Genomic DNA, 26,156 nt, shown 5'->3' with positions numbered 1-26,156 from the left:
TTAATTGGTTAAAATTGGTCTCATTGAATATTTTTTAAAACACACACACACACACACACACACACACACAGTATGTCCTGCTCTGACCTCTCAGGTTTTATCCCATTCATTACTGTAGGCTTTGTTAATAGAGTTAAGTAGATCATAGAAGCAAGCCTGCATTCATGATGTGACCCAATTTGGCTTCTTCTAAGAGATTGTGTCATGTGTTCAGAGCAAAGCCCATTGTAAGTAAAGCTCTTCTGATGTTCATTTTCCTCTGCAGCCAAAATAAATGATTACCTTTTTATTCCCATAAGATAGTTATTTGTTTCTGGTTTTTAAAAGTAAACTGTGCATGAGAGTCCAGGAAAACTGAAAATTTCAATCCAATTTCTCCAGAGAATTGCATATAGCGGCCCAGTTCAGATATAGAAGAATGAGCAGAGTGAGTCTCAGGCTCACACATTTCCACCTCCCCTTCCTCCATCCATGAGGGGTGGTGGTGGTGGAATTAAAGATTATGTTTGCTTTTATAACAAGACATAATTTCCTCTTTTGTCTGAATACTGGAAAATCTGGTTTGTACAAACCATAGTTAACAAATTGGGATATCAGACCAGACCCTCATTGGTAATTGGGGTGGGTGAGACACAAATGGAGGAAATGAAACTGAAGCAAACTGTAAGCTCAGTTTTCTGTACAAAATTTGGAAATTAAAATGGACAATGGATAATTTTTAATGTATCTGTTCCACTTCAAATATAAGACTAGGTAATTTGGAACTTTAAAAATATGGATCAAAATAAATTCAGAAGCATCCATGATTAGTGCCATATCAAAGCACCCATGTTATCATGCGCTTTTAAGGCTCTCCACTTCTCAGCAAGGTATTGGAGCCTCGGAGGCATAGTCAGACCCAAGGAGCATAAAACAAGTAGTCCGTTTCCTGGGCACTGCCCGGGGTACTGAAAGTCTTGCCTCTGCCCACCCATCAGTGGGCGCCCACCCATCAGGATTACAGGAGTCCTGATCATAGCTAACAATTGTTCTTGTCTTGCCTGTGTTCTCCCTCCACCATAGAGCTGTATCCTCCCACCCTGCTCTGGGTTCTGTTTCACCAGGGCTGGAGACAAGTTAATCGGCATGCACAAAGCAACTAGTTTTTAAACTCCATTTCTTCATTTAACTGGAGATAGTAACCTAAATTCTTGGAATCAGAATTATAGAGGTGGAAGGGGCCATTTAAGCCACTGAGTCCAATCTCCTGCTCAGAGCAGGAATCCAACCTACAATATGCCTGTCAGATGACTTTCTAGTCTCTACTTACAGTCAGGGCCAGAAATATTGGAACAAGGATAACTGTTTAGGCAGTTGGCCTCTGTACACCACCACATCAAAGTTGACAGGAAACACACCCAGTTGGGAGCGAAGGCAGGACTTTCAGCTGTAATTCAAGGGGTTTGACAAGAGTGGGGCACTAACCATTCAGGAAGGACTGCCAGTGGCATACACACACACCTGTCGGTGGCTCATAAGTAATGGAACAAACCAACATAATTTCAAATTTAAGAATCGCCTTTAATACCTGGATGAAAAGCCTTTGCAATCAATGACTGCCTGAAGTCTGGAACCCATGGACATGACCAAATGCTGAGTTTCCTCCCTCAAGATGCTTTGCCAGGCCTTTACTGCAGCTGCCTTCAGCTGCTGCTTGTTTGTGGGTCTTTCTGCCTTCAGTCTTGTCTTCAGTAAGTGAAAAGCATGCTCTATTGGGTTGAGATCAGGTGACTGACTTGGCCATTGAAGAACATCCCACTTCTTTGCCTGGAGAAACTCTTGGGTAGCTTTTGCTGTATGTTTTGGGTCATTATCCATCTGCAATATGAAGCGGCATCCTATCAGTTTGGCAGCATTCAGCTGAATCTGAGCAGAAAGTATAGCCCTATACATTTCAGGATTCATCCTGCTGCTTTTATCAGCAGTCAGGTCATCAATAAACACCAGTGACCCGGTTCCACTGGCAGCCATACATGCCCATGCCATAACACTGCCTCCACCATGTTTGACAGATGATGTGGTATGCTTTGGATCATGAGCTGTTCCTTTCCTTCTCCATACTTTTCTCTTCCCATCATTCTGGTACAAGTTGATCTTGGTTTCATCAGTCCAAAGAATCTTATTCCAGAACTGGCAGGCCTTTTTAGGTGTTTGCTGGCAAACGCTAATCTGGCCTTTTGGTTCTTGAGTGTTACCAGTGGTTTGCACCTTGTTGTGAAGCCTCTGTATTTACATTCATAAAGCTGTCTCTTGACTTAGATGTTGACAATGACATGTTTACCTCCTCAAGAGCGTTCTTAACCTGGCTAGATGTTGTGAAAGGGTTCCTCTTCACCATGAGCAGAATTCTGCAGTCAACCAAGAAGATCAAACCAGTCCATACTCCAGGAAATAAAGCCAGACTGCTCACTTGAGGGAATGATATTAAAGGCAAAACTGAAGTACTGTGGCCACATAATGAGAAGACAGGATACCCTGGAGAAGATGCTGATGCTAGGGAAAGTGGAAGGCAAAAGGAAGAGGGGCCAACCAAGGGCAAGAGGGATGGATGATATTCTGGAGGTGACGGACTCGACCTTGGGGGAGCTGGGGGTGGCAACGGCAGACAGGAGGCTCTGGCGTGGGCTGGTCCATGAAGTCACGAAGAGTCGGAAGTGACTGACCGAATAAACAACAACCACTTTAGTTGTCTTCTGTGGTCTTCCAGGCCTTTTGCTGTTGCTGAGCTTCCAGGTAATTCCTTCTTTTTCAGGATGTTCCAAACTGTTGTACTGGCCACTCCCACTGTTTTTGCTATCTCTCTGATGGGTTTATGTTGTTTCCTCAGCCTAATGATGGCCTCCTTCACTCGCATGGACACCTCTTTGGACCTCATGTTGGGAGTTCCAGTGAACAGCTTGTTGTTGTTTATTCGGACAGTCGCTTCTGACTCTTCGTGACTTCATGGACCAGCCCATGCCAGAGCTTCCTGTTGGCCATCGCCACCCCCAGCTCCCCCAAGGTCGAGCCCATCACCTCCAGAATATCATCCATCCACCTTGCCCTTGGTCGGCCCCTCTTTCTTTTGCCTTCCACTTTCCCTAGCATCAGCATCTTCTCCAGGGTATCCTGTCTTCTCATTATGTGGCCACAGTACTTCAGTTTTGCCTTTAATATCCTTCCCTCAAGTGAGCAGTCTGGCTTTATTTCCTGGAGTATGGACTGGTTTGATCTTCTTGCAGTCCAAGGCACTCTCAGAATTTTCCTCCAGCACCACAGTTCAAAACCATCTGTCTTCCTTCGCTCAGCCTTCCTTATGGTCCAGCTCTCGCAGCCATAGGTTACTATGGGGAATACCACTGTTTAACTATGCGGACCTTAGTTGTCAGTGTGATGTCTCTGCTCTTCACTATTTTATCAAGATTTGTCATTGCTGTCCTCCCAAGAAGTAAACGTCTTCTGACTTCCTGGCTGCAGTCAGCATCTGCAGTAATCTTTGCACCTAGAAAGACAAAGTCTGTCACTGCCTCCACGTTTTCTCCCTCTATTTGCCAGTTATCAATCAAGCTGGTTGCCATAATCTTGGTTTTTTAGTTTAACTGCAACCCAGCTTTTGCACTTTCTTCTTTCACCTTCATCATGAGGTTCCTCAGCTCCTCCTCGCTTTCAGCCATCAAAGTGGTATCATCTGCATATCTGAGATTGTTAATGTTTCTTCCAGCCATTTTAACTCCAGCCTTGGCTTCATCAAGCCCAGCACGTCGCATGATGTGTTCTGCATACAGGTTGAATAGGTAGGGTGAGAGTATACAGCCCTGCCGTACTCCTTTTCTAATCTTAAACCAGTCCGTTGTTCCGTGGTCTGTTCTTACCATTGCTACTTGGTCATTATACAGATTCCTCAGGAGGCAGACAAGATGACTTGGTATCCCCATACCACCAAGAACTTGCCACAATTTGTTATGATCCACACAGTCAAAGGCTTTAGAATAGTCAATAAAACAGAAATAAATGTTTTTCTGAAACTCCCTGGCTTTCTCCATTATCCAGTGGATATTGGCAATTTGGTCTCTAATGCCTCTGCCTTTTCTAAACCCAGCTTGTACATCTGGCAATTCTCGTTCCATGAATTGCTGGAGTCTACCTTGCAAGATCTTGAGCTTTACCTTACTGGCATGTGAAATAAGTGCCACTGTTCGATAGTTTGAACATTCTTTGGTGCTTCTCTTTTTTGGTATGGGGATATAAGTTGATTTTTTCCAATCTGTTGGCCATTCTTGTGTTTTCCAAATTTGCTGGCATATGGCATGCATCACCTTGACAGCATCATCTTGCAAGATTTTAAACAGTTCAGCTGGGATACCGTCGTCTCCTGCTGCCTTGTTATTAGCAATGCTTCTTAAGGCCCATTCAACCTCACTCTTCAGGATGTCTGGCTCTAGCTCACTGACCACACTGTCAAACCTATCCCCGATATTATTATCCTTCCTATACAGATCTTGCCACCTTTTCTTGATCTCTTCTGCTTCTGTCAGGTCCTTGCCATCTTTGTTTTTGATCATACCCATTTTTGTCTGGAATTTACCTCTGATGTTTCTAATTTTCTGGAAGAGGTCTCTTGTCCTTCCTATTCTATTATCTTCTTCCACTTCCACGCATTGCTTGTTTAAAAATAATTCCTTATCTCTTCTGGCTAACCTCTGGAATTTTGCATTTAATTGGGCATATCTCCCCCTATCACTGTTGCCTTTTGCTTTCCTTCTTTCTTGGGCTGCTTCCAGTGTCTCAGCAGACAGCCATCTTGCCTTCTTGGTTTTCTTTTTCTTTGGGACGTTTTTTGTTGCCGCCTCCTGAACAGTGTTGCGAACTTCTGTCCATAGTTCTTCCGGGACCCTATCTACTAAATCTAGTCCCTTAAATCTATTCTTCACCTCCACTGCATATTCATGAGGAATATTCGTGAGCTCATATCTAAGTGATCTGTGGGTCTTCCCTTTTCTCTTTAGTCTGATTCTAAATTGTGCAATAACAAGTTCGTGATCTGAACTACAATCACCTCCAGGGCTTGTTTTTACCAACTGCATAGATGTCCGCTCCTTTGGCTACAAAGGATGTAGTCAATCTGATTTCGGTGTCGACCGTCTGGTGAAGTTAGTTACTTCAGCAAAGGAGATTGTTACCTTGTTGTGGTGCTGGAGTTTGAGCACCTCAATGACATCATGAGCTAAACCGTGAAGGGACACCCAAGACAGGAAGGTCATGGCAGAGAGGTCAGACTAAATACGATCCCTGGGGAAGGAAACGGCAACCCACCCCAGTATTCTTGCCATGAAAACTAAATGGATCAGTACAACCAGTGAACAGCTACCAAATGCAGATGTAACACTCAGAACCACCTCCAGGCCTTTTATCTGCTTGATTGGTCATGGGGTACCCAGGAAACAGGCCACACCTGGCCATGCAGCTGCTTGTCAGCCATCCATTCCATTACTTATGAGCCACCAACAACGGGTGTGTGTGTATGCCACTGGCTGTACTTCCTGAATGGTTAGTGCCCCACTTTTGTCAAACCCCTTGAATTACAGCTGAAAGTCCTGACTTTGCTCCCATCTGGGTGTGTTTCCTTCCAACTTCAATGTGGTGGTGTACAGAGGCCAACTGCCAAAACAGTTATCCTTGTTCCAATATTTCTGGCCCTGACTGTACATACATCCAGCAGTGGTGGTGGTTGTCATTGTCGTCTTCCTCTTCTTCCTCTTCCTCATTCTGTTGCTCCTCCTCATTTTGCTCCTACTGCTTCTGCTCCTTTGTGCCTCATGAAGTAATAGTGACATCCTCTGGTGAATGGGCAACTTTAATATTTATTTAGAAAACTCCAATAAAAAAAATGCAATTAAGGGTGCAATCCTATGCATAGGATTGCACCCTAAGACACATAGGATTGCACCCTAAGACACACAATTGTGTAACACATAATACTCAACACAATTCTTACATGTGTGCAATCATATTATCAAATTGAATTTTATGATAGTATCCAGTGTAAACTGGATATTAGAAGGGGTTGTATACACACAGTTACTTCTGGATATATTTTTCCATTACAAAGGAAATGGAAAATAATATTATCAAGTGTTGTTATAAATAAACTTGCTATGTATTTGCATTTACAGAATCCCTCTTTTTTCTTTTACATCTAAGCTGAAATTGTTTTTAGTTTCTTTCCCCTCTTTCATTATAGGCTAAAAGCATTTCCAGTTTTTAAGTATGCTTTAAACTGCTATCTGAAAATGTTGTCTATTTTTTGTCCAGCAAAACCCTTGAAGTCGTATTTATAAGGCTGTGTAATTCCTAAGCTACCCCACAGGGCACAGCATCAGGGAAGCCCCTGCACTTTGGGAGAAAAGGAGTTGTGCAGTCCTAGAGATCATCTGAGATTGAACTGAAGCTGAGGTGGAATCCCTTTATATACTCTTTCTAAACTTTTCCCCAGGCCATTTGACTGATAACAGCCCCACTCTAAGCCAGTCTACACTGACATGGGCTGCAGGAGGGCTTACAGAATTTATAAAGATACTCTTCCTAAGTTTTAGCTCAGTCCGATCAGGGAACATCCTGAGCTTGGTCAGACAAGCTCGGGAATTGCACAGTGCTCTTGCTTCCAAGTTTCTCTGAACCAAACTCTGTGTATTATGGATTACCCAGTTCCCTGGAGCCTTAAAAGCCAGCCTTTGGGTTCTTTTGCATACTTCTATTTGAACTGTGATTATATCCAGGTCTTAGATAAAAAGTAGATAAACATGTCTGATTTTTCTACTTAGCTGTTTGACAAAAGGCTCTCCCTCATGGAGCATGCACATTTTAACATGAAAATGGGAGCTCATGAACTTTCAGCTCACCTCTACTCTTTTTATTGAAGGTCAGATCATCATAAGAACTTCTCAGGTTTCTGGTTCAACTCTTGACTACAAAACCAGCAGTTCAGGAAGCAGTCCTCCCATCAGACAAAAGTGACAAAGTGTATTTCCAGCTACTGCAATGCAGATAGGCAGTTGTCTCCTTTAAAAATATTAGGGCAGACATGCCCTTAATATGATTTTTAAAAAGTCATGAACATTGATCCTCACTATGCTCTTGCTGGCAATGGCTGAAGAAGGTTCAGAACAATCACTAACATATTGCTGGCTTTTAGTAATCCTCTTGAGCATATTTCAAAGACTAGAGGCAACATGAAATAGTTATGACCAGCAGCTGCTAGAATAGCAATTAGCCAAGCTCACCAAGTTGAGCCATAGCACAGCATGTTCCCTAATTTGTTCTTCCCACAACTAGCAAAGAAAGTGGATTAAGGACTCTAAAACTGACTAAAGAGCAGTAACTTTTCTTGGGGGAGAAGTTATAACTTATATCCAATACTGAAAGTCTTGAACAAAACGTGATTGATTTTATGTAATATTTATAACTGAAAATTGAGAAACCTTAATTCCAGCAGGAGAGCACTGTTTCATAAAAACCACCCCAGTATACTTTATTCCAGGACCTCTATTCAAGTTGAAATGAGTAACAAAACTATTTGTAGAGGAGAATAGAACCATAGAGCATTGTTGTAATTGCAGTAGTAGAAAATAAGCAATATATATTAATTTGATACACAATTTTAATTTTAAAAAAGTTTTAAGGAATCATATTTTCTTTAATAAAAACCGTCACTCTCATTTTCAAATTAAGCTGTTTTGTTTGGTTGAGAATCAACCTCCTACAATCGGTCAAGTCCAGGATGTGCTAAAATAACACTGGCTGGTCTTGGCATTGGGAGAGTTCCTGACCTAGACAATTAGCAAGCTAGTGGAATTTATTAGCGTTAGCTGGCAGATGCCAGGCATAACATTCGGTCTGTTTTAACTGAACTAATTTGTCATTTCCACATTAAGCATGGCTTCCTTCACCCTCTTTATTTTGACAGCTGTCCTGAGACTGGAATACTGCAGCAGACACATTAGATGGGCACAAATAATGGATGTTATGGATGGTATCAACTCGGTCTTAACAAAGCTTCTACTCATAATTGGTCTTTGAGCTGAAAGAAAGACCAGCAATGCACTGGCTTCATATGGTGTGCCTAAGTTGAACCAGTCAGCTGTAAAACTCATTGTGAATTCTGGATTTAGTTAGTGTGTTCTATTACTTGTCCCTTTTCTGTTGACAATCTAAATTAGGGAAGGGAAACTGGCAGCTCATGGGCTGAACCTGGCCTCTGAACCCTACTAAGCCCTATTATAACCCCAAAGAGCTGTTATATCCATAGTATGCCCTATTATAGCTCAGGAGAGCTATTCTGTTCAGCTCGTAGTAGCCCGACTAAATTTTTTATCAAGGTGATAAAAATATAAAAGGTCACAGTTTAACTTGTAAGCAAAAGAAAAAAAAATGGTCAAAGGGTGGACAATCCTTATTTTTCAAACTGAAACTTTACATCTGTTTTTGGAATGCATATGTAATGCTTCAGCTTTGTCCAGGGCTGGGCCAAGCCATTTTTCAGCCTAAGGTGGAACACCACATGCCACCCAAAGCTGGTAAGTTATTTTGGCTCCTGAGGCAAAAAAAGAAAAGAAAAAACCCTCAAGTGCCTGTCCCTCTCCCTGCCAGTAAAAATACAATAATGATAAATGAAATAACTAACAATTTGTTAGCCCTTTCATAGCACCCCAAACTGGCAGCCCGAGGCAGCTGTGTAACGTTTGCCTAATAGTAGAGTTCTTGAATAAGTATGCTTGGGATTGCAGAACAAGAGAGACAGCCGTCTGGAAAGGATTCTTGTTCATTCATTTGGCACAGGGGTATTTTCAGGTGATGTTTTTCATCTCACAGCAACCATGAAGTTGGGATGAGGTTTGCCTAAGGCCCCACAGAGAGCTTCCTTGCTGAGAAGAGATGTGAACCTCAGTTCCATTATTCTGTGCACATTATGCAATATACCACACTCTCTTAGCTTTCGTAATGATACCCACAGATAAATCCTAAAACAGCTGGTTTTCCCAAAGTGGCAATTTGTGTTCCCAGCTAGTATGAAAAGGAATCCTTGAATCAAAGTGAAGACCAGAGCGTTTATGGTGTATCTGCCCTTCCAAAGAGAATTTGTAATCCTTGGTGAAGTAAGAAATACAGAGAATGAGAGACAGAGAAAGATAACAGGAGTTTTTGATAGGACAGCAAAAATAGGATATCATTGGAAATGTCTGTGTGAACATGGTGGATTTTCTTCTCAAAGAAAAGAATTAGGAGCTCTATGTGTGTCCAGTTCTGATTCTGATTCATGGTCATTCAGTGAACAAGCCATAGAGTCTGCTGCAGTTTTTCATCCATGCTGGTAGTCCTGCAATCACTATTAGATCAAACCTCAAAAGGGAGGTTTTCACATTTATTTCACATTTGTCACCAAGAGAAGTAATCTGATCAGGAAATCCCTGAGATACAGGCCTGCATATGTCAGCATTTGCTTTGTATATTAGTGTGTTTTATGTCTAATCAATTTATGTAAATGTGGTTTCTGTGAAAGGAGTTTATAATCTGAAATTCTTTGCTGCCCTCAAGTGGTTGCATTTAAGACATATAACCTCTCTTGATATAGCGAGACTGTGGCTTCAGATGCACGAATATCATATCCAGAGCTGTTTTATTTATTTTTATTTAATATTTTTCTTAGCCACCTTCCAGGATCATGGTCTTCTATGTGTCAATTAGTGGTCCAGTACACTATGTTCAATACTACACAGTGTCTTAGAAGTAGAAGCTAGAATCATGTATGAATGTTAACGTTCTATAGCATTTTGGGGAGGGTATTCTTTTGTTTTCTTTCTTTCTTTCTCTCTCTCTCTTTCTTTCTTTCTCTTCTTCTTCTTCTTCTTCTTTTACAAAAGGCTAAATTTGAATTCTTTCTTTTCAGGGCCAACCTGGCCAGCTGGGGGCCCAGGGTCCAATTGGTGCTTTGGGTTCCATAGGACCCATTGGTTTGCCAGGAGAAAAAGGTCAGAGAGGTGATATTAGTTTTCCTGGGCCAGCTGGAGAAAGAGGCAATATGGTGGGTAATAATCATGCTGAAAAAGAGTGGTTTATTATTGTTTTTAATGTTATATGAACATAAGAAGAGCCATGCTGGCTCAGATCAAAGGTCGATCTTTGTCCAGCATTCTGTTCACACAGTGGCCAACCAGCTGCCTGTGAGAGACCCCAAGTAGGACATGAATACAACAGCACTCTCTTGCTACTGTTCCCCAGCAACTGGTATACACAGGCATACTACCTCTGACACTGGAGGTAGCATATAACCATCAGGACTAGTAGCCATTGATAGCCTTATGCTCCATGAATTTGTCTAAACCCCTTATAAGAGCATAAGAATGACATCTATTACAGTTTGAACCTTAATCATTCTCTTTTTCCTATTATAGTACATTCAGAAATATCTTTGTTACAGTGTTGCTTGAGACAGGTGTCCAATATTTGACTCTATTGTATTAAATATTGCAAGAAAAAATATTAAAGAAACGTACATTTGATTTTTCAAGAGAAAAGCAGGATGTCGCATAACTTGCAGTACTAACCAGGGAAGCTATTTGTACATGGTGAGGGAGTCCATAGCATACTGTGAAGGATAAGAGCAACTTTCCTATGATATGTAGTTTGGTCTAGACAACTGGGAATGTATTGATATGAAACTGGTTTATGCTGAATCAAACCATCTATCCTTGTAGCTTGATAATGCCTACTTTTACTGACAGCAGTTCCCCAGAGTCTCAGGGAGAGCTCTTTACCGCTCTTACTACCTCAAATCCTTTTAACTAGATATGCTGGGGGCTGAAACTGGCCCTTTATGCATGCCAAACATTTGCACTACCATTGCACTATGCCCCTGTTAATTCCAGAGAATAAGTAGTAAGAAGACAGTAGAGGTTTTTTTACACACACACCCCCCCCCCCCCGTCCAATCTGTTGCTGTAAGAATAAGTATTATACTTCCCACTTTCTGGTTAAGTCACTTTTAAAATTAATGCATAATTTAATGTTCTTTAACATTTAATCTCTTTAGGGTCCTACTGGAGTTCCAGGATTTTCAGGTTTAGATGGTGTGCCTGTAAGTATGCTACCAATGTGCATGCATTTTTTAAAGTTTGTAGAATGCTGTTATGCCAGCCTGCCTGTGCAATAAGATTATCATACAAGCCCCTTCTCCAAGTACCATCAGTAAGTGAGGTGCATTATGTATGCACAAAGTGGATGGCCTTTTCTATGGTGGAGTCCCTACTCTGGAATGCCCTTCCTAGGGAAGTTCAACTGGCACCCACATTATACTCTTTTTGGCATCAGGTCAAAACATTTGTATTAGCCTAGGCATTTTTATTGATTGTATTGTTTGCTAATTGTATAGTTTTATTGTGTACTGCCACATAGTTTTCATTGTTATGATGTTTGATTGCTTATTTTTAGCATTGTATCTGCAACATTGATTTTTTTAATGCTTGTACATTGCCCTGGAATCCATTTTTAGATGAAGGGTGGCCTAGAAAGTTTTAAATAAATAAATATATTGCACTACAGAAACTGACATTTTACTTTTATTGGACCAAAATTAGTTCCTTTTCTGTACTTTTTACTGAATGAAAATCGTGTAGAAATTAGCAAGATTCCCCTCTATATAAGAAAGAGCAAGATAGAGTCGGACATGACTAAACGACTGAACAACAACAACAACGTCTGCACTGGAATCCTGTTTGTAGAGTATCATATGCAGATACCACTTACGACAGTGCAAGCAGTAAAAGAAATGTTCTCAGATGTGTAGTCAAACAGAGGATGCTTTCAGATTAGGTTTTTATCATGCAGTCATCCTGCCTCATCCATAGAATTTTACAGGAGGCCCAGATTATGTTGTCTTCCATTTGTAACCTGTTGTAATCCCAAACAGCCATATAGATTTGCTGATCTGGAGCTCAGTAAACTCTCTGATGTGTAATCTAGAGCTCCAGTGTGCACGGGATGCCCTGTTTATTTCTATGGAGTGCGAGACTGTAGGTCTGATGCTTGTCTCTGTGCACATGTAGTTGCCTTTTCTAGGGAAGTAAATTCATGTGTGGGAATTCTCTCTATGCATTGGAGCTCCTCCTTTGTATGAAACAAGCCTTAGTCTCAATCTAGATGTAACGTTAGCCACATCTTTGAATCCAGTGATTGGAATTCTCCTCTTCTGTTTGGAAACTAAAAGCAGTCATGGGGAGCCCTGATCCAGATCTGGACCATGGGGGAGCAGCTTTAAACCCATTCCTCCATGCTGTTTTTGCTCAAAATTCACCCTCTGAAGCTGTGTCAGGTTTCCCTTTGCCCCCACTGAACTTCCAACAAATCAAACACAGACAAGAGGCTTCAATCTACAGCTTTTAATTCCATTACCACAAAAGGTCATACAGATGCAAATTCCCAGTGACTCTCAGTCTGTAAGGAAATGCCTTCAGGGGGTTCAAAAGGTAGCTACAAAAGTTGCACACCGTTTGAAAGAAAAGGCGGGCTCACTGCCTAACTTAAGGAGTGGGCGGAGGTCTCTCTCTCTTGAGACTTCTAAGTGCCGCTGTTCATGCAGGGCCAATCGGGAAGACCTCCTGAGTTCTGCCCCGGCCATCTCCCTCTTGGCTCTGCGTCTGTGCCTTGCATCTATTAATTCAGATTCACCAAACACCGCCTCTCCCTGTTCACTATCTCTAATGGCAGGGTGTGTGTGAAGAGGGACCTTCCTCCAGCTGCACCTTTGAAACCTGAGAAGCCTGCCTCGCCATCTGTGGAATAGCCTGGGAACATTCCTCCCCCATGTCTGGCGGCTCCTCTTCAGGCTCTGAACTGCTCTCCCACCCTCTGCACTCAGAAGTGCCTGTGACAAGCTGCTGCTTGCCTCTGAAGCTGCTTGCAATGTTTGGGGCAAATCACAGTTTCAGGGACAGGAAATGTTCATTGGAAAATGCCACAGGGAGAAGGATTAAAAAAAACAAAACCCTTCCCCCATGCCACAGTACCAGTTTGGATCCCCCCCCCCCGCTAAATTTAAAAATGGATAATTTCAATCATGGATTTCAAATAAATTACTGTCAGGTGTAATTTGACCATCTGCATACATTTCTTAAAAAACAAAACAGTCCTTCAATTTCACACATTTGAACATTTGCTTAATCTTTATTTGAGAACTGCAGTATTTCCTTAGATTTCTTCCTGTCCTCAAGGTTGGCAATTAATCAGTTTCATGATAAAGCTAGTTAATATCATTTACAAAATGCTTAGCTTTTCATCAAATACAAAAACTGGCATGTAAATCATGAAATGAATATGTCATTGAAGTAAATTATTAATTTTGGGATTAAACATACGTAACTAATGGCAAAACTAACATGCATATTTGGCTATACCAGCTCAGGAGCTCACGTTTGGTTAATGCTTCCCCTCACATTTTAATATGAATTTGCATTTGAATTGTATCCTTTCTAGGGGTTGCCAGGACCAGCAGGACCCAGAGGCAGGCCTGGTTTGGATGGATGTAATGGATCAAGGGGGGATCCAGGATTTCATGGAGAGGCTGGGCAGATTGGACCAAGAGGCTTACATGTGAGTTGAACTTCTTAATGACCTTATCAAAAGTATTGAGTTGAATCCAGATTTCGTTATACTTAGAACAGATTCATTGAAATCAATGGGCAGTATCCAAGTGAAAAATTGCACAAGCAGGGGCTACTGCCAGTTCTGTTTCTCAAGTGGCACCCACCACTTGCGCAATGGAAATTTAGTGCTTCCTCTAGGAACCAGAAACAAATGGAAATGCTTGTTTCTGGAATGGGACAGTTTGGCAGAGCTCACATAAAGAAACTCCACTGACCTGTTCCAATCAGGAAATGAGCGTTTCCACTTGTTTTGGAGCTTCCTAAAGGAAGCACTAAATCCATGTTGTGAAAGCGGTGGGTGCTGCTTGAGGAACAGAATCAGTGGTTGGTCCCGCTTATGGAATGGCGTACTTGGATACTGCCCAATGGTACTTCACTTAGGCATGAGTAACTTAAAATCCCATTAAGTTCAATAGGGTTTCTCTAAGTATGACTAAATCTGGATCTAACCCATTGTATAGAAGATGTGCATATAGACGTCAAATCCTTGATTGAAATGGAACTGTGTAACTGAAGTGTACTTCATTTTAACATGCACTGTGCAGTAACTTCATCTTTGAAGTACCTGAATTTTATCATGGGTGGACAGGTTGACTATAGCTGCACTCAGATTTCTGCTTGCACTGAAGGAGAGGGGCAGGGCAGAGATTTTCACCAATTAATCCTTCCTGTTGAGGATTCCTGAAAACCTGCTCTGGAGGGTTGGAGGACCAACTGGGGGTGATAACTGGGGGCTGCAGAGGGAAGAGAGCAAAAATTGCTGGCCTAGACCCTTCCTTCAGTAAGAAGCCTCTGCTGGATTCCAGTTCCCCTTGTGAACATTTACGGGGTTGTTCCATTTACGGAGGGACATGGCTGGTTCCAGCCCTACATTTCTAGAGATGTTTTTTTCTAGCCTTAGTCTCAATTTTTAATTGAGCATTATTCCAGAAGCCAAACTTGCTTTTTGAAATTAAATTTAGTGTATAAATGAAAGAACACTGAGGTTATAAAAATCAGAACACTGTTATTCTATGTGCATAAGTAAATCATAAATTGATTCTGTAATTGATTTGGTGTTTTACAAATGTTTTTATAGGGTATTCCTGGGCAAAAAGGTGAAAAGGGAAATTCTATATACATTTCTGATTCCATTAGAGGGCCGTCTGTAAGTGTAATGTGTTATTATTCAAATAATGTCTTGTTTTCAAATAAAGAGATGTTTAAATGATTTTAGAAAGGTAATTAAAAGTCACATGGCACACACAGAGATTTTCATTGTGCTTAAACATAAAATTCATGTAATTAATACTTGGGAAAAATAATTGAGAAGGAACTATATCCAGGTTGTTTTGTGAACCATGAGTTCAACTGCATTTTCCAGACTTTTATAGTAGTAGTATTTTAAACAGTTTTGGAAATTTATCTTACTGTTTTTAAAAAATGAAATCATATGGAATCAAAAGCATTTCCATTGTTTTCCTGAGGGATTTTTCATTGACATTGTAATGGCTGGAGATAATCAAAGTCTTATTATAGCATTCTCTTTTTAAACAAGATACAGTTTATCTTTTAGGCTGAAATCAGAAACAAACTCATTTGGAAGCAAAGCCCATGGAATTCATTAGGGTTTACTTTGAAATAAATATGCATAGGATTGGATAGTCAAGCTTATTTTAATACAGATTTATAAACATTTCTATCCTGTTCCCTTGTGGACTAATAAATTATAAACAGTGCATCCTATGCTTATTTACTCAGAAGTGAATCCTGCTGTGTTCAAAGAGCATGTAGGATTGCAACCACAGTGAAATAAAGTGGAATGAAATAAGTGAAATAAAGTGGAATGGAATAAAGTAGTTATAAAAATGTGTTTATACAACTAAATGCTCTGTTTGCATGGTTCACTTGTATATTCTCAGTATAAATGATTATCTTAGTCTTAGATAAGTGCATTCATTTCTTTTTATACTATAGAAACCTTTTTCCTCAGTTAAGTCATAATACTGTGATAACGCAAGTAATTACAAATAGGTGTGTGGTCTTTTATCTAACAAAGTGGCTGTGCTTATAGGGAGAAAGAGGATATCCTGGAGCCCGTGGCATGCCTGTAAGCAACTTTATCAATTTGTTTTTGTTTGGTTTTTGATAATACACTTTGTACCATGAAAACTCTACTGTCCTAGATTGTGGTTACCCTAAAAATGTTTCATTCTGATGTGAAGTCAGTAGTTGCTCTATGCAGTGGAATTAACATGTATAGTAGCTCACCATATGGATTCCCACCATTGTGTGTTCATGCCAGTGCCAGAAGCCCTTAGCAGTGACTGGTGAGGACATGTGATGATCTCTTCTGTATGTTGCTTTGTAGAGTAGTTGCCACATGAAACAGCCTGCACATGGCAATTGTAATGTGTAGGTCATCCCTGAGTCAATGGATCTGGCAAGAAGTTGAGAAGCTTCAACAATAATAAACATGGGTGGCCGGTAACAAAATGTTGCAGTGTATCCCTAGCTCAGCTAACAGGATTGTTCTTTTTCAGAGCTCAAACCAGCCTGGAAGAGGAACCTTGTAGTTCTGTTCATAGTCTGCAGGGGCAGGGAGAGATTTAAGTAGGGGGAAACAGAAAAAAAGAAAACCCCTAAACCTTCTCTCACTGTGCTATCAGTGGTAAAGGCCTCAGGTCTGGAGCTGGTTGCCTGCCCCAAACCTGAGCACCTTATTGAGATTTATCATGGAGGAGAAGTTCTGAAGAGTGGGAAAGGGAAAGGGTGTCCTTTTTTCCTTTCTTCTGTCTGGAAACATTCCCAAATAGTATCAGGAGAGGACTTTTTAACTACATGGCACATGTAGCCTTAATTTCCCCCTCCAGGATAATAAAAGCAATTAGGGGCTCAGTCAGGCCAATTCCTCCCTGCCTCACCATTTTTGTTTTTTCAATGGATACCCTCAACATTTCATGGGGAAGGCTGATCTTCTGCCTCTGTTACTTTCATACCCTTAGTCTCATTATACCTGGTTTATTTTTTATTCATTTGCATTAATGGGTAGTTAGCGTGTATATTAGATGACCCAAGGTTAGGGTTAGAACATTAGTCTTAATTGATGCTTGCATCTGCCTGCAGTACAAGTACAAGTCCAAATGGTAAAGGCTGTTATTGGGTGGATGAGATGCTGAAGCTTCTACATCTACATGAAATACCAAGCAAAAAATTTATCTTGAGGTAAAACAGAATGTTGCTGGTATTGACAAGAAAAGCATTGTGTCATCTGTTCTCAGGGCCCAAGAGGAGAAAGGGGTCCAAGAGGTCCACTTGGATTTCCAGGCCAACCAGGCATACAGGTATAATGCTAACATTTTTTAACTCAACGCCCCATTGTCAGTGTGTTAGAATGGGCTAGCCCTCTATTAGTTCATGACAGATATGAATTTTGAGCCCATTACAAAATAATTCATATACTATACATGAGCCTTCCCCAGCCTGGTGTCCTCCAGATGTGTTAGACTACAACTCCCATCATCCTTAACCACTTATATCTTTTTACAAGTCTCCTTAAATGCCGGGAGTTGTAGTCCAACACATCTGAAGGGCATCAGGTTGGGGAAGGCTGCTATACATGGGTATGAATGGGAAGTGGGAGAATCAGTTGTCTGTTCAAGCTGCTATAAAGATTCATGCATGCTCAGTAAGGATGGGCGAACAAGCAATGTTTGAGATCACTAAGATTCTCCAGACATCGTCTTGCTGCTCATCTCTTGCTTGATTCCTGCTCGCATTTGCGATTGCTCCTTGTTTTGTGCAAATGGGAAAATTACACAAATCAAGCACCAATCGAATGTGAAACTTGCACAGATTTCCCCACATTTGTGCAAATTTCCTCCATAGACTAAAGTGGGGCTGATTCAGTCTGCAGGGGAAATTTGCACAAATTAGAAAATGTGTGCAAAATTCAACTGGGAAGTTGTGCAAATTGAATGCTAGCACAAGTACAGCAACTTGTGAACATTTTTGGCAGACACGTGCTCACATTCGCAATCATGTTCAGGGTTTCAAACAGGGTGGGCTCGCATGTTTTGCAAGCAAAAATGAAATTCTCAAAAATCCCCATGTGCAAATGCACACAGAACTCCAAGCAGAGTTTCAGGTAGATAATATTCTTTCTCTGACCTCTTTGGTTGAGAAATGCTCTGTTGTTCTAAACTGGTGAACTCCAAGCAATTTAAGTAACGTTTCACCATACTGCTATGCAGTATGAGCTGGGCTAGGCAATCTATAATTTTCCCCTTTTAAGAGAATGTCTGTATCAGCTATTTTCACATAGTCTGCATACATCATAAACAGCTTGCAAAGTCCAGAACTAATCATGTTTGGCTCTCCATTCTCCAAGACTTAGCAATGACCCTCAGACACCTCATTTATATTCATCCACCCCAACTTGAATAAACTTCAGCTGCTTCACATTCTCACAGATATTGCAAGTTTTTCTCCTCACCCTGAACTCTGCCAAAGGAAAAGACCTCCCCCTCCTTTAAGTTCATAGAAGAGTTCTCTGGTCATAAGCAATCGAAAGGTATTATGTATAACAGGGGTGTGCAGGTTGTGGCCCTCTAGATATTTTGGCCTACAACTCTCATGAACTCTCATCATTGGCTATGCTGGCTAGGGCTGATGGGAGTTGTAGGCAAAAACATCTGCAGAGCCACAGATTGCCCACTCCTGAAGTATTGTAATTGTACAATGCATTATTAGGGTATAAATATTAAGAACAGATGGGTGTGAATGCAGACATAACCTAAAGCTTTTTTCTTTCTCAGACTGAATTATTGTATTTAACTAGAACTAACTCCTCCTTTCTTGTTCCTCCTAAAGGGTGCTCACGGTCGACCTGGTTTTCCAGGTGAACAGGTGAGAGACTGCTTTTCATGGTAGTTTCTATAGAATTGTTCAATTTTTTATTTTCTTTTGTGTTTGAAAATAATCTTTTCAGTTTTCACTTTGTGCTGGGTTTATAGAAACTTCCTGCAAGGTTTAAATAATGTCTACATATTTTAATAATAAGTTAACCTATTAATACCGACTTCTTTTTTTAGAAGTCTCTAATCTTATTTTCTTTTCTTCTTTTTAAAAATTAATATTTCATTAGGGAAATCCAGGTGTTGGAGTGGAAGGACAGAAAGGGGAGCCGGTAAGGAAAGAACTTGCATCTGGAATAGTGGCTTGAAATATGTAAAAAATAAATACATTTATATCTCTAATAGGCTTTCTTTCCTTATGTCCATTAGGTTTCTAGTTAAAGAAGAAATAGTAACTTTAAATCATTATTTTTATTTTCTACAGAAGTTGAGCTTTTGAGAATTTCTAGACCAGCCTTCCCAACCTATTGCCCTCTAGATGGGTTGGACTACAATTCCCATAATTCCCAGGCAGCATGGGAGTTGCAGTCCAACCCATACGGAGGACAGCAAGTTGGGGAAGTCTGTTCCAGACAATGGGTTTATTACATATAGAATGCAGAACTGGGTCTCAGTTGTACTAGGGGACTCAAATATTTTTCCGACAGACATCCAGAGCTTCAGCTACAGGGATATTCTCACATAGAAAAGTGTTTTCATCATAAAACCTGCATGGGAAGCAATAACTGAGTTTCTTACTTTGGGTAGTTCATGCTCTTACATATGAAGAAGCTTGGATAAAGTGGTGGTATGTAGAGGAGTTGGAAGAGATCAAAGTCAGACCCTTCAACTGTAGACTTAGTACTCTGCAATGAACTTCATAATGTTATTCACTCGATTTAATCTCTCTTTGGCTTTTTAGGGTGATGTAGGACCTCCTGGATCTCCAGGGCAACCATTATTGGTTGGACCTCCTGGGTCTCACCTGTTAAAGGGAGAAAAGGTAAGCAAATTATGACATGTCTTTGTAATTCTAGCATTTGTTGTATGGCATGTCCCATTATAAAAATACTTGGAAGTCCCAGTAAATTTCAGTGGTTTGTGTACTTTGTTTACTTTAGTTTTGTGTACCTGGGTTTATAGCCTAGACACCTAATCTTGCAGATGGATGTAGCTGTGACAGAATATAGGAGCAGATTTGCAGCACCCTGTGCAAAGCAAGTAAAACAAATTCATCTTTCCATGCTGTGGGTCACTTCCACAGCACCCATACTAAGACATTATCCCTCTTCACCAAGTAAATTGCTAGCATCATGCAGATTTGCAAGAAAAATTGGTATGAATGACAGGGCTCCTTTCGGTTGTTTAATTCTTTGTAAAACAAAGATATCACAAAAAGTGGCGTATCAGCAATAGTAAACAAGTCTTTTTAAATAAACTGCTTTAATATTTAGGGTATAAAAGGAATGCCTGGTTCTATTGGCTCCAGAGGATTGCCTGGCCACAAAGTAAGTGACATGTTCTTTATGCATGAACACATTTCCTAGTGCAAGTCTTAGCTCTTCTATCTCATGACTGTCCTGAGAAGTAGGTTTTCATGCTGAAAAGTAGGTTTTCCTGGTTAGCTGTGCATTTCCTGTTTATATGAGTAACCCCACTCTCCTAACCAACAACCCCTTGTTGTGGTAGGAGTCAAGGAACTTGGGTTCAAACTGTAGTGAATTGGATAATGGGGAAGAATGCCTGGGCCCAAAATAGTATGTGGTACTTCTCTCAAGCCTTCTCTGGCTATGCAATCCTGGGCTAGAATACAGCTGCAGACCAGCAGAGCTAAACTGGATGAAATACTTCCCACAGAATCAACAATGGTGTGATTTTTTAAAAAATGAAGTAAATAGCTAGCACAGCCCCACAATCTAGATAATGTGGTGTAATCTCTCTTTAAGATGAGCTGTTTCCTAGCACAGCTGTAGAGTATTTAACTAACTGTTTTTGGTTAGTCTGTTCCTAGCATAGAAGGCATGCAAGTGCTTGCTTTGTATTTGGATTAAAGAATAAACCTTTTGTCTGCTATATGCGAGCCTTCGATTATATGCGAGTCTATTCCATGGAACCCTTGAAGGACAAGACATTTCAGATAGGGACCATGATAGGTGGGTTAGGGTGCCTTAACCATTGGCCCCCTGCTTCAGTGCTGATCTGAATCAAGCCCTCAACACCTGCTGTTTTCATTGGAGGAAATGCTCCCATTTGTGTCAATGGAATGTTTTCTTCCAATGTAAATAGTAAGCATAGAGGGCCCAATTCCAGATCAGGGGGCCCATGCCTTCTATTTACTTTTTTTAAAAAGCCATCCACACACTTGCTAATTCCATGAATGGCACCTCGTCTATTTTGATCATCTGTCTCTGTCACTTTCAAGCTGTGGAGGAGCTGCTGCTGGTTGAACAGGATGTGAGAGCAGACAGTCTGCTATTACTTCCTGCCGCTGTCTTTAAAATCTCCGCAGCCTCTCTCTGGGCAGAATCCAAAGGGGCATTTCTGCCCCTGCCGATTCTCTTGTGCCCTCCAGAGTCTGTTGCACAAGCAGTGGGTCCCACTGATTCCGTTCCTCTGGGATGGATCTAGCGCTTCCCAGAGGAAGCTCTAAAAATGAGTGGAAAGGCTCATTTCTCAATCAGGATAGGTCAGCGGAGCTCCCTTATGCAAGGGAACCCCATTCCAGTAACACTACTGTCTCCGCTCATTTCTGGTTGCCCCCGGAAGCACTACATCTTCATTCAACAAGTGGTGGGTGCTGCTTGTGGATGGGAATTGGCGGGGCACAAGGGAATCAATGGGGGTGTAAGTATCCAATTGGATTCTGCCCAGATCTTCCATTCTCACTCTCTGAATCACTTCAGCCAACTCTCCTAATATAGAACATTGAACCTTAGCATCTAAAAGGACCGTGAGCAGCTGTATTCCTATCATGTGCTACGCAGCTGCTCCCACATAGCAGTTCCTCTTAAGATGTCTGCACTCAACACATGAACACCTTGCAACAGCAGTAGCAGGACTAGCTTAACTGGGTGATGTCAGGGGCAAAGCCAGTACTGTGGCCCAGTCCTCCATCAGCTCATGAGAGGGCTACCCTGTTGCTTCGTTGAAGCTATTTAACTGATGTATTTTGTATAATAACAGGGACCATTCAGAAATGGAGACAAGGGTGAAAGGGGAATTCCTGGTGTTCCTGGACTGCGGGTAAGGAAGTTTCCGAATACCATTTCCAACTCCATATTGCTTATAGAATATTAGAGGGGCAATTTAACTATACTAGAATTAACAACACAGACCTACCTTAGGAATGCCCAATGGTCTATGCAAATCTGGTGGGACTTTGGACTTTTTTCTTTGAACAGCTGACCCTTAACTTTTAACTTCCTTGAGTTTCAAGAGAAGTTTTCCATGCAATATTTGGTGTCAGTATATATGTGTATGTATCACTGCCTTGTTGTGGAGAAGGGGCTTGCGTAACTCAGTGAAGCCATAAGCTATGCCGTGCAGGGCCACCCAAGACGGACAGGTCATGGCAGAGAGTTCTGACAAAATGTGGTCCACTGGAGAAGGAAATGGCAACCCACTCCAGTATTCTTGCCAAGAAAACCCCATGGAATGTATCACAAGGCTAAAAGATATGACGCCGGAAGATGAGCCCCTCAGGTCGGAAGGTGTCCAATATGCTACTGGGGAAAAGCAGAGGGAATTTCCAAGTAGCGCCAGAAAGAGTGAAGCGGCTGGGCCAAACCCGAAAGGACACTCAGCTGTGGATGTGTCTGGCGGTGAAAAGAAAATCCGATGCTGTAAAGAACAATATTGTTTAGGAACCTGGAATGTCAGATCAATGAATCAAGGTAAGCTGGAGGTGGTCAAACATGAGATGGCAAGATTGAACATCGACATCTTGGGAATCAGCGAACTAAAATGGACAGGCATGGGCGAATTTAATTCAGGTGACCATCATATCTACTATTGTGGGCAAGAATCCCTTAGAAGAAATGGAGTAGCACTCATAGTCAACAAAAGGGTGGGAAAAGCAGTACTGGGGTACAATCTTAAAAATGATAGAATGATCTCAGTACGAATCCAAGGCAAACCATTCAACATCACAGTAATTCAAGTCTATGCCCCAACCACTGAGGCCGAAGAAGCTGAGGTTGATCGGTTCTATGAAGACCTACAACACCTTCTAGAACTAACACCAAAAAAAGATGTCCTCTTCATGATAGGGGATTGGAATGCTAAAGTAGGAAGTCAACAAATCACCGGGATAACAGGCAGGCATGGCCTTGGTGTACAAAATGAAGCAGGACAAAAGCTAATAGAGTTTTGCCAAGAGAACATGCTGATCATAGCAAACACTCTTTTCCAACAGCACAAGAGGCGACTCTACACATGGACATCACCAGATGGTCAATATCGAAATCAGATTGATTATGTCCTTTGCAGCCAAAGATGGAGAAGCTCCATACAGTCAGTAAAAACAAGACCTGGAGCTGACTGTGGCTCAGATCATGAGCTGCTTCTTGCAAAATTTCGGCTTAAATTGAAGAACGTCGGGAAAACCACTAAACCATTCAGGTATGACCTAAATCATATCCCTTATGAATATACAGTGGAGGTGAGGAATAGATTTCAGGGATTAGACCTGATAGACAGAGTGCCTGAGGAACTATGGACGGAGGTCCGTAACATTGTTCAGGAGGCAGCAACGAAATCCGTCCCAAAGAAAAAGAAATGCAAGAAAGCCAAGTGGCTGTCTGATGAGGCTTTACAAGTAGCTCACGAAAGAAGGGAAGCGAAAAGCAAGGGAGAAAGGGGAAGATATACCCAACTGAATGCAGAGTTCCAGAGAATAGCAAGGAGAGACAAGAAGGCCTTCTTAAATGAACAATGCAAAGAAATCGAGGAAAACAACAGAATGGGAAAGACTAGAGATCTCTTCAAGAAAATTGGAGATCTCAAGGGAACGTTTTGTGCAAAGACGGGCATGATAAAGGACAAAGAAGGCAGGGACCTAACAGAAGCAGATGAGATTAAGAAGAGGTGGCAAGAATACACAGAAGAACTATACAGGAAAGATCTGAATGTCCCTGATAGCCATGATAGTGCGGTCACTGAACTTGAGCCGGACATCCTAGAGAGTGAAGTCAAGTGGGCCTTAGGAAGCATGACTAACAACAAAGCTAGCGGAGATGACAGTATTCCAGCCGAGCTATTTAAAATCCTAAAAGATGATGCTGTTAAAGTGCTGCATTCAATGTGCCAACAAATCTGGAACACTCAACAGTGGCCACAAGACTGGAAAAGGTCAGTTTACATTCCAATTCCAAAGAAGGGCAACGCCAAAGAGTGTTCAAACTACCGCACCATTGCGCTCATTTCACATGCCAGCAAGGTGATGCTCAAAATCCTACAAGCTAGGCTTCAGCAGTATGCGAACCGAGAACTACCGGAAGTACAAGTGGGGTTTAGAAGAGGCAGAGGAACTAGAGATCAAATCGCCAACATTCGCTGCATCATGGAGAAAGCAAGAGAATTCCAGAAAAACGTCTATTTCTGCTTCATTGATTACGCTAAAGCCTTTGATTGTGTGGATCACAACAAACTGTGGCAAATTCTTAAAGTGATGGGAGTACCAGACCACCTTACCTGTCTCCTGAGAAACCTGTACGAGGGTCAAGAAGCAACAGTAAGAACCAGAGATGGAACAACCGATTGGTTCAAAATTGGGAAAGGAGTACGACAAGGCTGCATATTGTCACCCTGCTTATTTAACTTATATGCAGAGTACATCATGAGAAATGCCGGGTTGGATGAATCAGAGGTCGGAATTAAGATTGCCGGGAGAATTATCAACAACCTCCGATATGCAGACGATACCACCCTAATGGCAGAAAGTGAAGAGGATCTCAAGAGCCTCTTGTTGAGGGTGAAAGAGGAGAGTGCAAAAGCTGGTTTGAAACTCAACATTAAAAAAACTAAGATCATGTCATCTGGCCCTATCACTTCCTAGCATATAGAAGGGGAAGAAATGGAAGCAGTGACAGATTTTACTTTCTTGGGCTCCAAGATCACGGCAGACGGTGACTGTAGCCATGAAATTAAAAGACTCTTGCTCCTTGGGAGGAAAGCTATGGCCAACCTAGACAGCATAGTAAGAAGCAGAGACATCACCTTGCCAACAAAGGTCCGTCTAATCAAAGCTATGGTTTTCCCAGTAGTAATGTATGGCTGTGAGAGCTGGACTATAAGGAAGGCTGAGCGCCGAAGAATTGATGCTTTCGAACTGTGGTGCTGGAGAAGACTCTTACGAGTGCCCTGGACTGCAAGGAGGTCAAATCAGTCCATCCTAAAGGAAATCAACCCTGAGTGCTCATTGGAAGGACAGATAATGAAGCTGAAGCTCCAATATTTTGGCCACCTAATGCGAAGAGAAAACTCCCTGGAAAAGACCCTGATGCTGGGAAAGATTGAAGGCAAAAGGAGAAGGGGACGGCAGAGGATGAGATGGCTAGATAGCATCACGGATGCAATGAATATGAACTTGAGCACGCTCCAGGAGAGAGCGCAGGACAGGAAGGCCTGGCGTGCTATGGTCCATGGGGTCACGAAGAGTTGGACACGACTGAACGACTGAACAACAACAACAACAATGCTGTTCAAGAAACACACATTTAAACTTTGCTGTACACATGGAACTGGATTGTGGTTCATGTCTGATGTATTTTGACATCCTAAATCCATGGATCTTGGAATAATTTAATCTGAGTATATAAAGGAGGTTCTGGGCCTAAAAGCCATTTTGTTTGTGTTCTCTTATTAACTCTAGTCTTTTAGTTATAGCAGTTCGGCAGTATTACAAATGCTTTTTGATGTCTGAGTCTCAAGTGTATATATACTATACTATACTATAGTATATAGTATAGCTGTATATATCGTAGGAACTTGGGAGTATTGTCTTTGAATTATTGAGTTTGGAATGCTAATACTTAATTTTTGTTGTAAGTAAATGTAACACCTTTAAATAAAGCCTTTCACTGAGCACCGATTGCCTCATTTATCATTAACATGGTTTTTCTGTCATCAAACATCTTATTATAAAACAGAAGATATTCCAAGTAAAATTCTTGTTGAGTTCTTCAAATTACCTCTTATTTTTAATGGTGTCCCGTACATTAATAATTAAAGAATATTACACCAAATATTCAATTCTTAGCACAGATCTGTGGAAGAAATGTCATTGAAATTAAAATACACCCATTAATTTGAAGTTTTCAAATTAATGGGAAGTTTTCCTTGACACTGAAGTAAATGGAGCAGCCCCTTCTCATTTTGAGCTATATGTCCACAATGAAGTCCTTGTGTGCACCTGAACATTGTTGTTGTTGTTGTTCAGTCGTTCAGTCGTGTCCGACTCTTCGTGACCCCATGGACCATAGCACGCCAGGCCTTCCTGTCCTGCGCTCTCTCCCGGAGCGTGCTCAAGTTCATATTCATTGCATCCATGATGCTATCTAGCCATCTCATC

The 26,156-nt window shown here is 41.4% G+C and overlaps 1 protein-coding gene across 1 annotated transcript in view; it reads left to right on the top strand.

Moving 5' to 3' along the window:
- The window catches only part of COL4A4 (collagen type IV alpha 4 chain), a 113,459-nt gene that overhangs the window by 14,584 nt on the left and 72,719 nt on the right, over positions 1 to 26,156 (top strand). The window contains exons 5-15 of the mRNA XM_084847142.1: positions 9,962 to 10,096; positions 11,105 to 11,149; positions 13,543 to 13,659; positions 14,791 to 14,859; positions 15,766 to 15,801; positions 16,973 to 17,035; positions 18,564 to 18,599; positions 18,838 to 18,879; positions 19,509 to 19,589; positions 20,041 to 20,094; positions 21,770 to 21,829. Coding sequence (XP_084703268.1) covers positions 9,962 to 10,096; positions 11,105 to 11,149; positions 13,543 to 13,659; positions 14,791 to 14,859; positions 15,766 to 15,801; positions 16,973 to 17,035; positions 18,564 to 18,599; positions 18,838 to 18,879; positions 19,509 to 19,589; positions 20,041 to 20,094; positions 21,770 to 21,829 — 738 coding nt within the window. The remainder of the gene's footprint in view (positions 1 to 9,961; positions 10,097 to 11,104; positions 11,150 to 13,542; positions 13,660 to 14,790; positions 14,860 to 15,765; positions 15,802 to 16,972; positions 17,036 to 18,563; positions 18,600 to 18,837; positions 18,880 to 19,508; positions 19,590 to 20,040; positions 20,095 to 21,769; positions 21,830 to 26,156) is intronic.

This window comes from Heloderma suspectum, chromosome 3 (assembly GCF_057233095.1).
Source record: "Heloderma suspectum isolate Gila_16-S chromosome 3, 16-S_ref, whole genome shotgun sequence".
Taxonomy (NCBI): Eukaryota; Metazoa; Chordata; class Lepidosauria; order Squamata; family Helodermatidae; genus Heloderma; species Heloderma suspectum.
The sequence above is the reverse complement of the archived record's forward strand: the minus strand, read 5'-3'. Positions and strand labels throughout refer to the sequence as shown.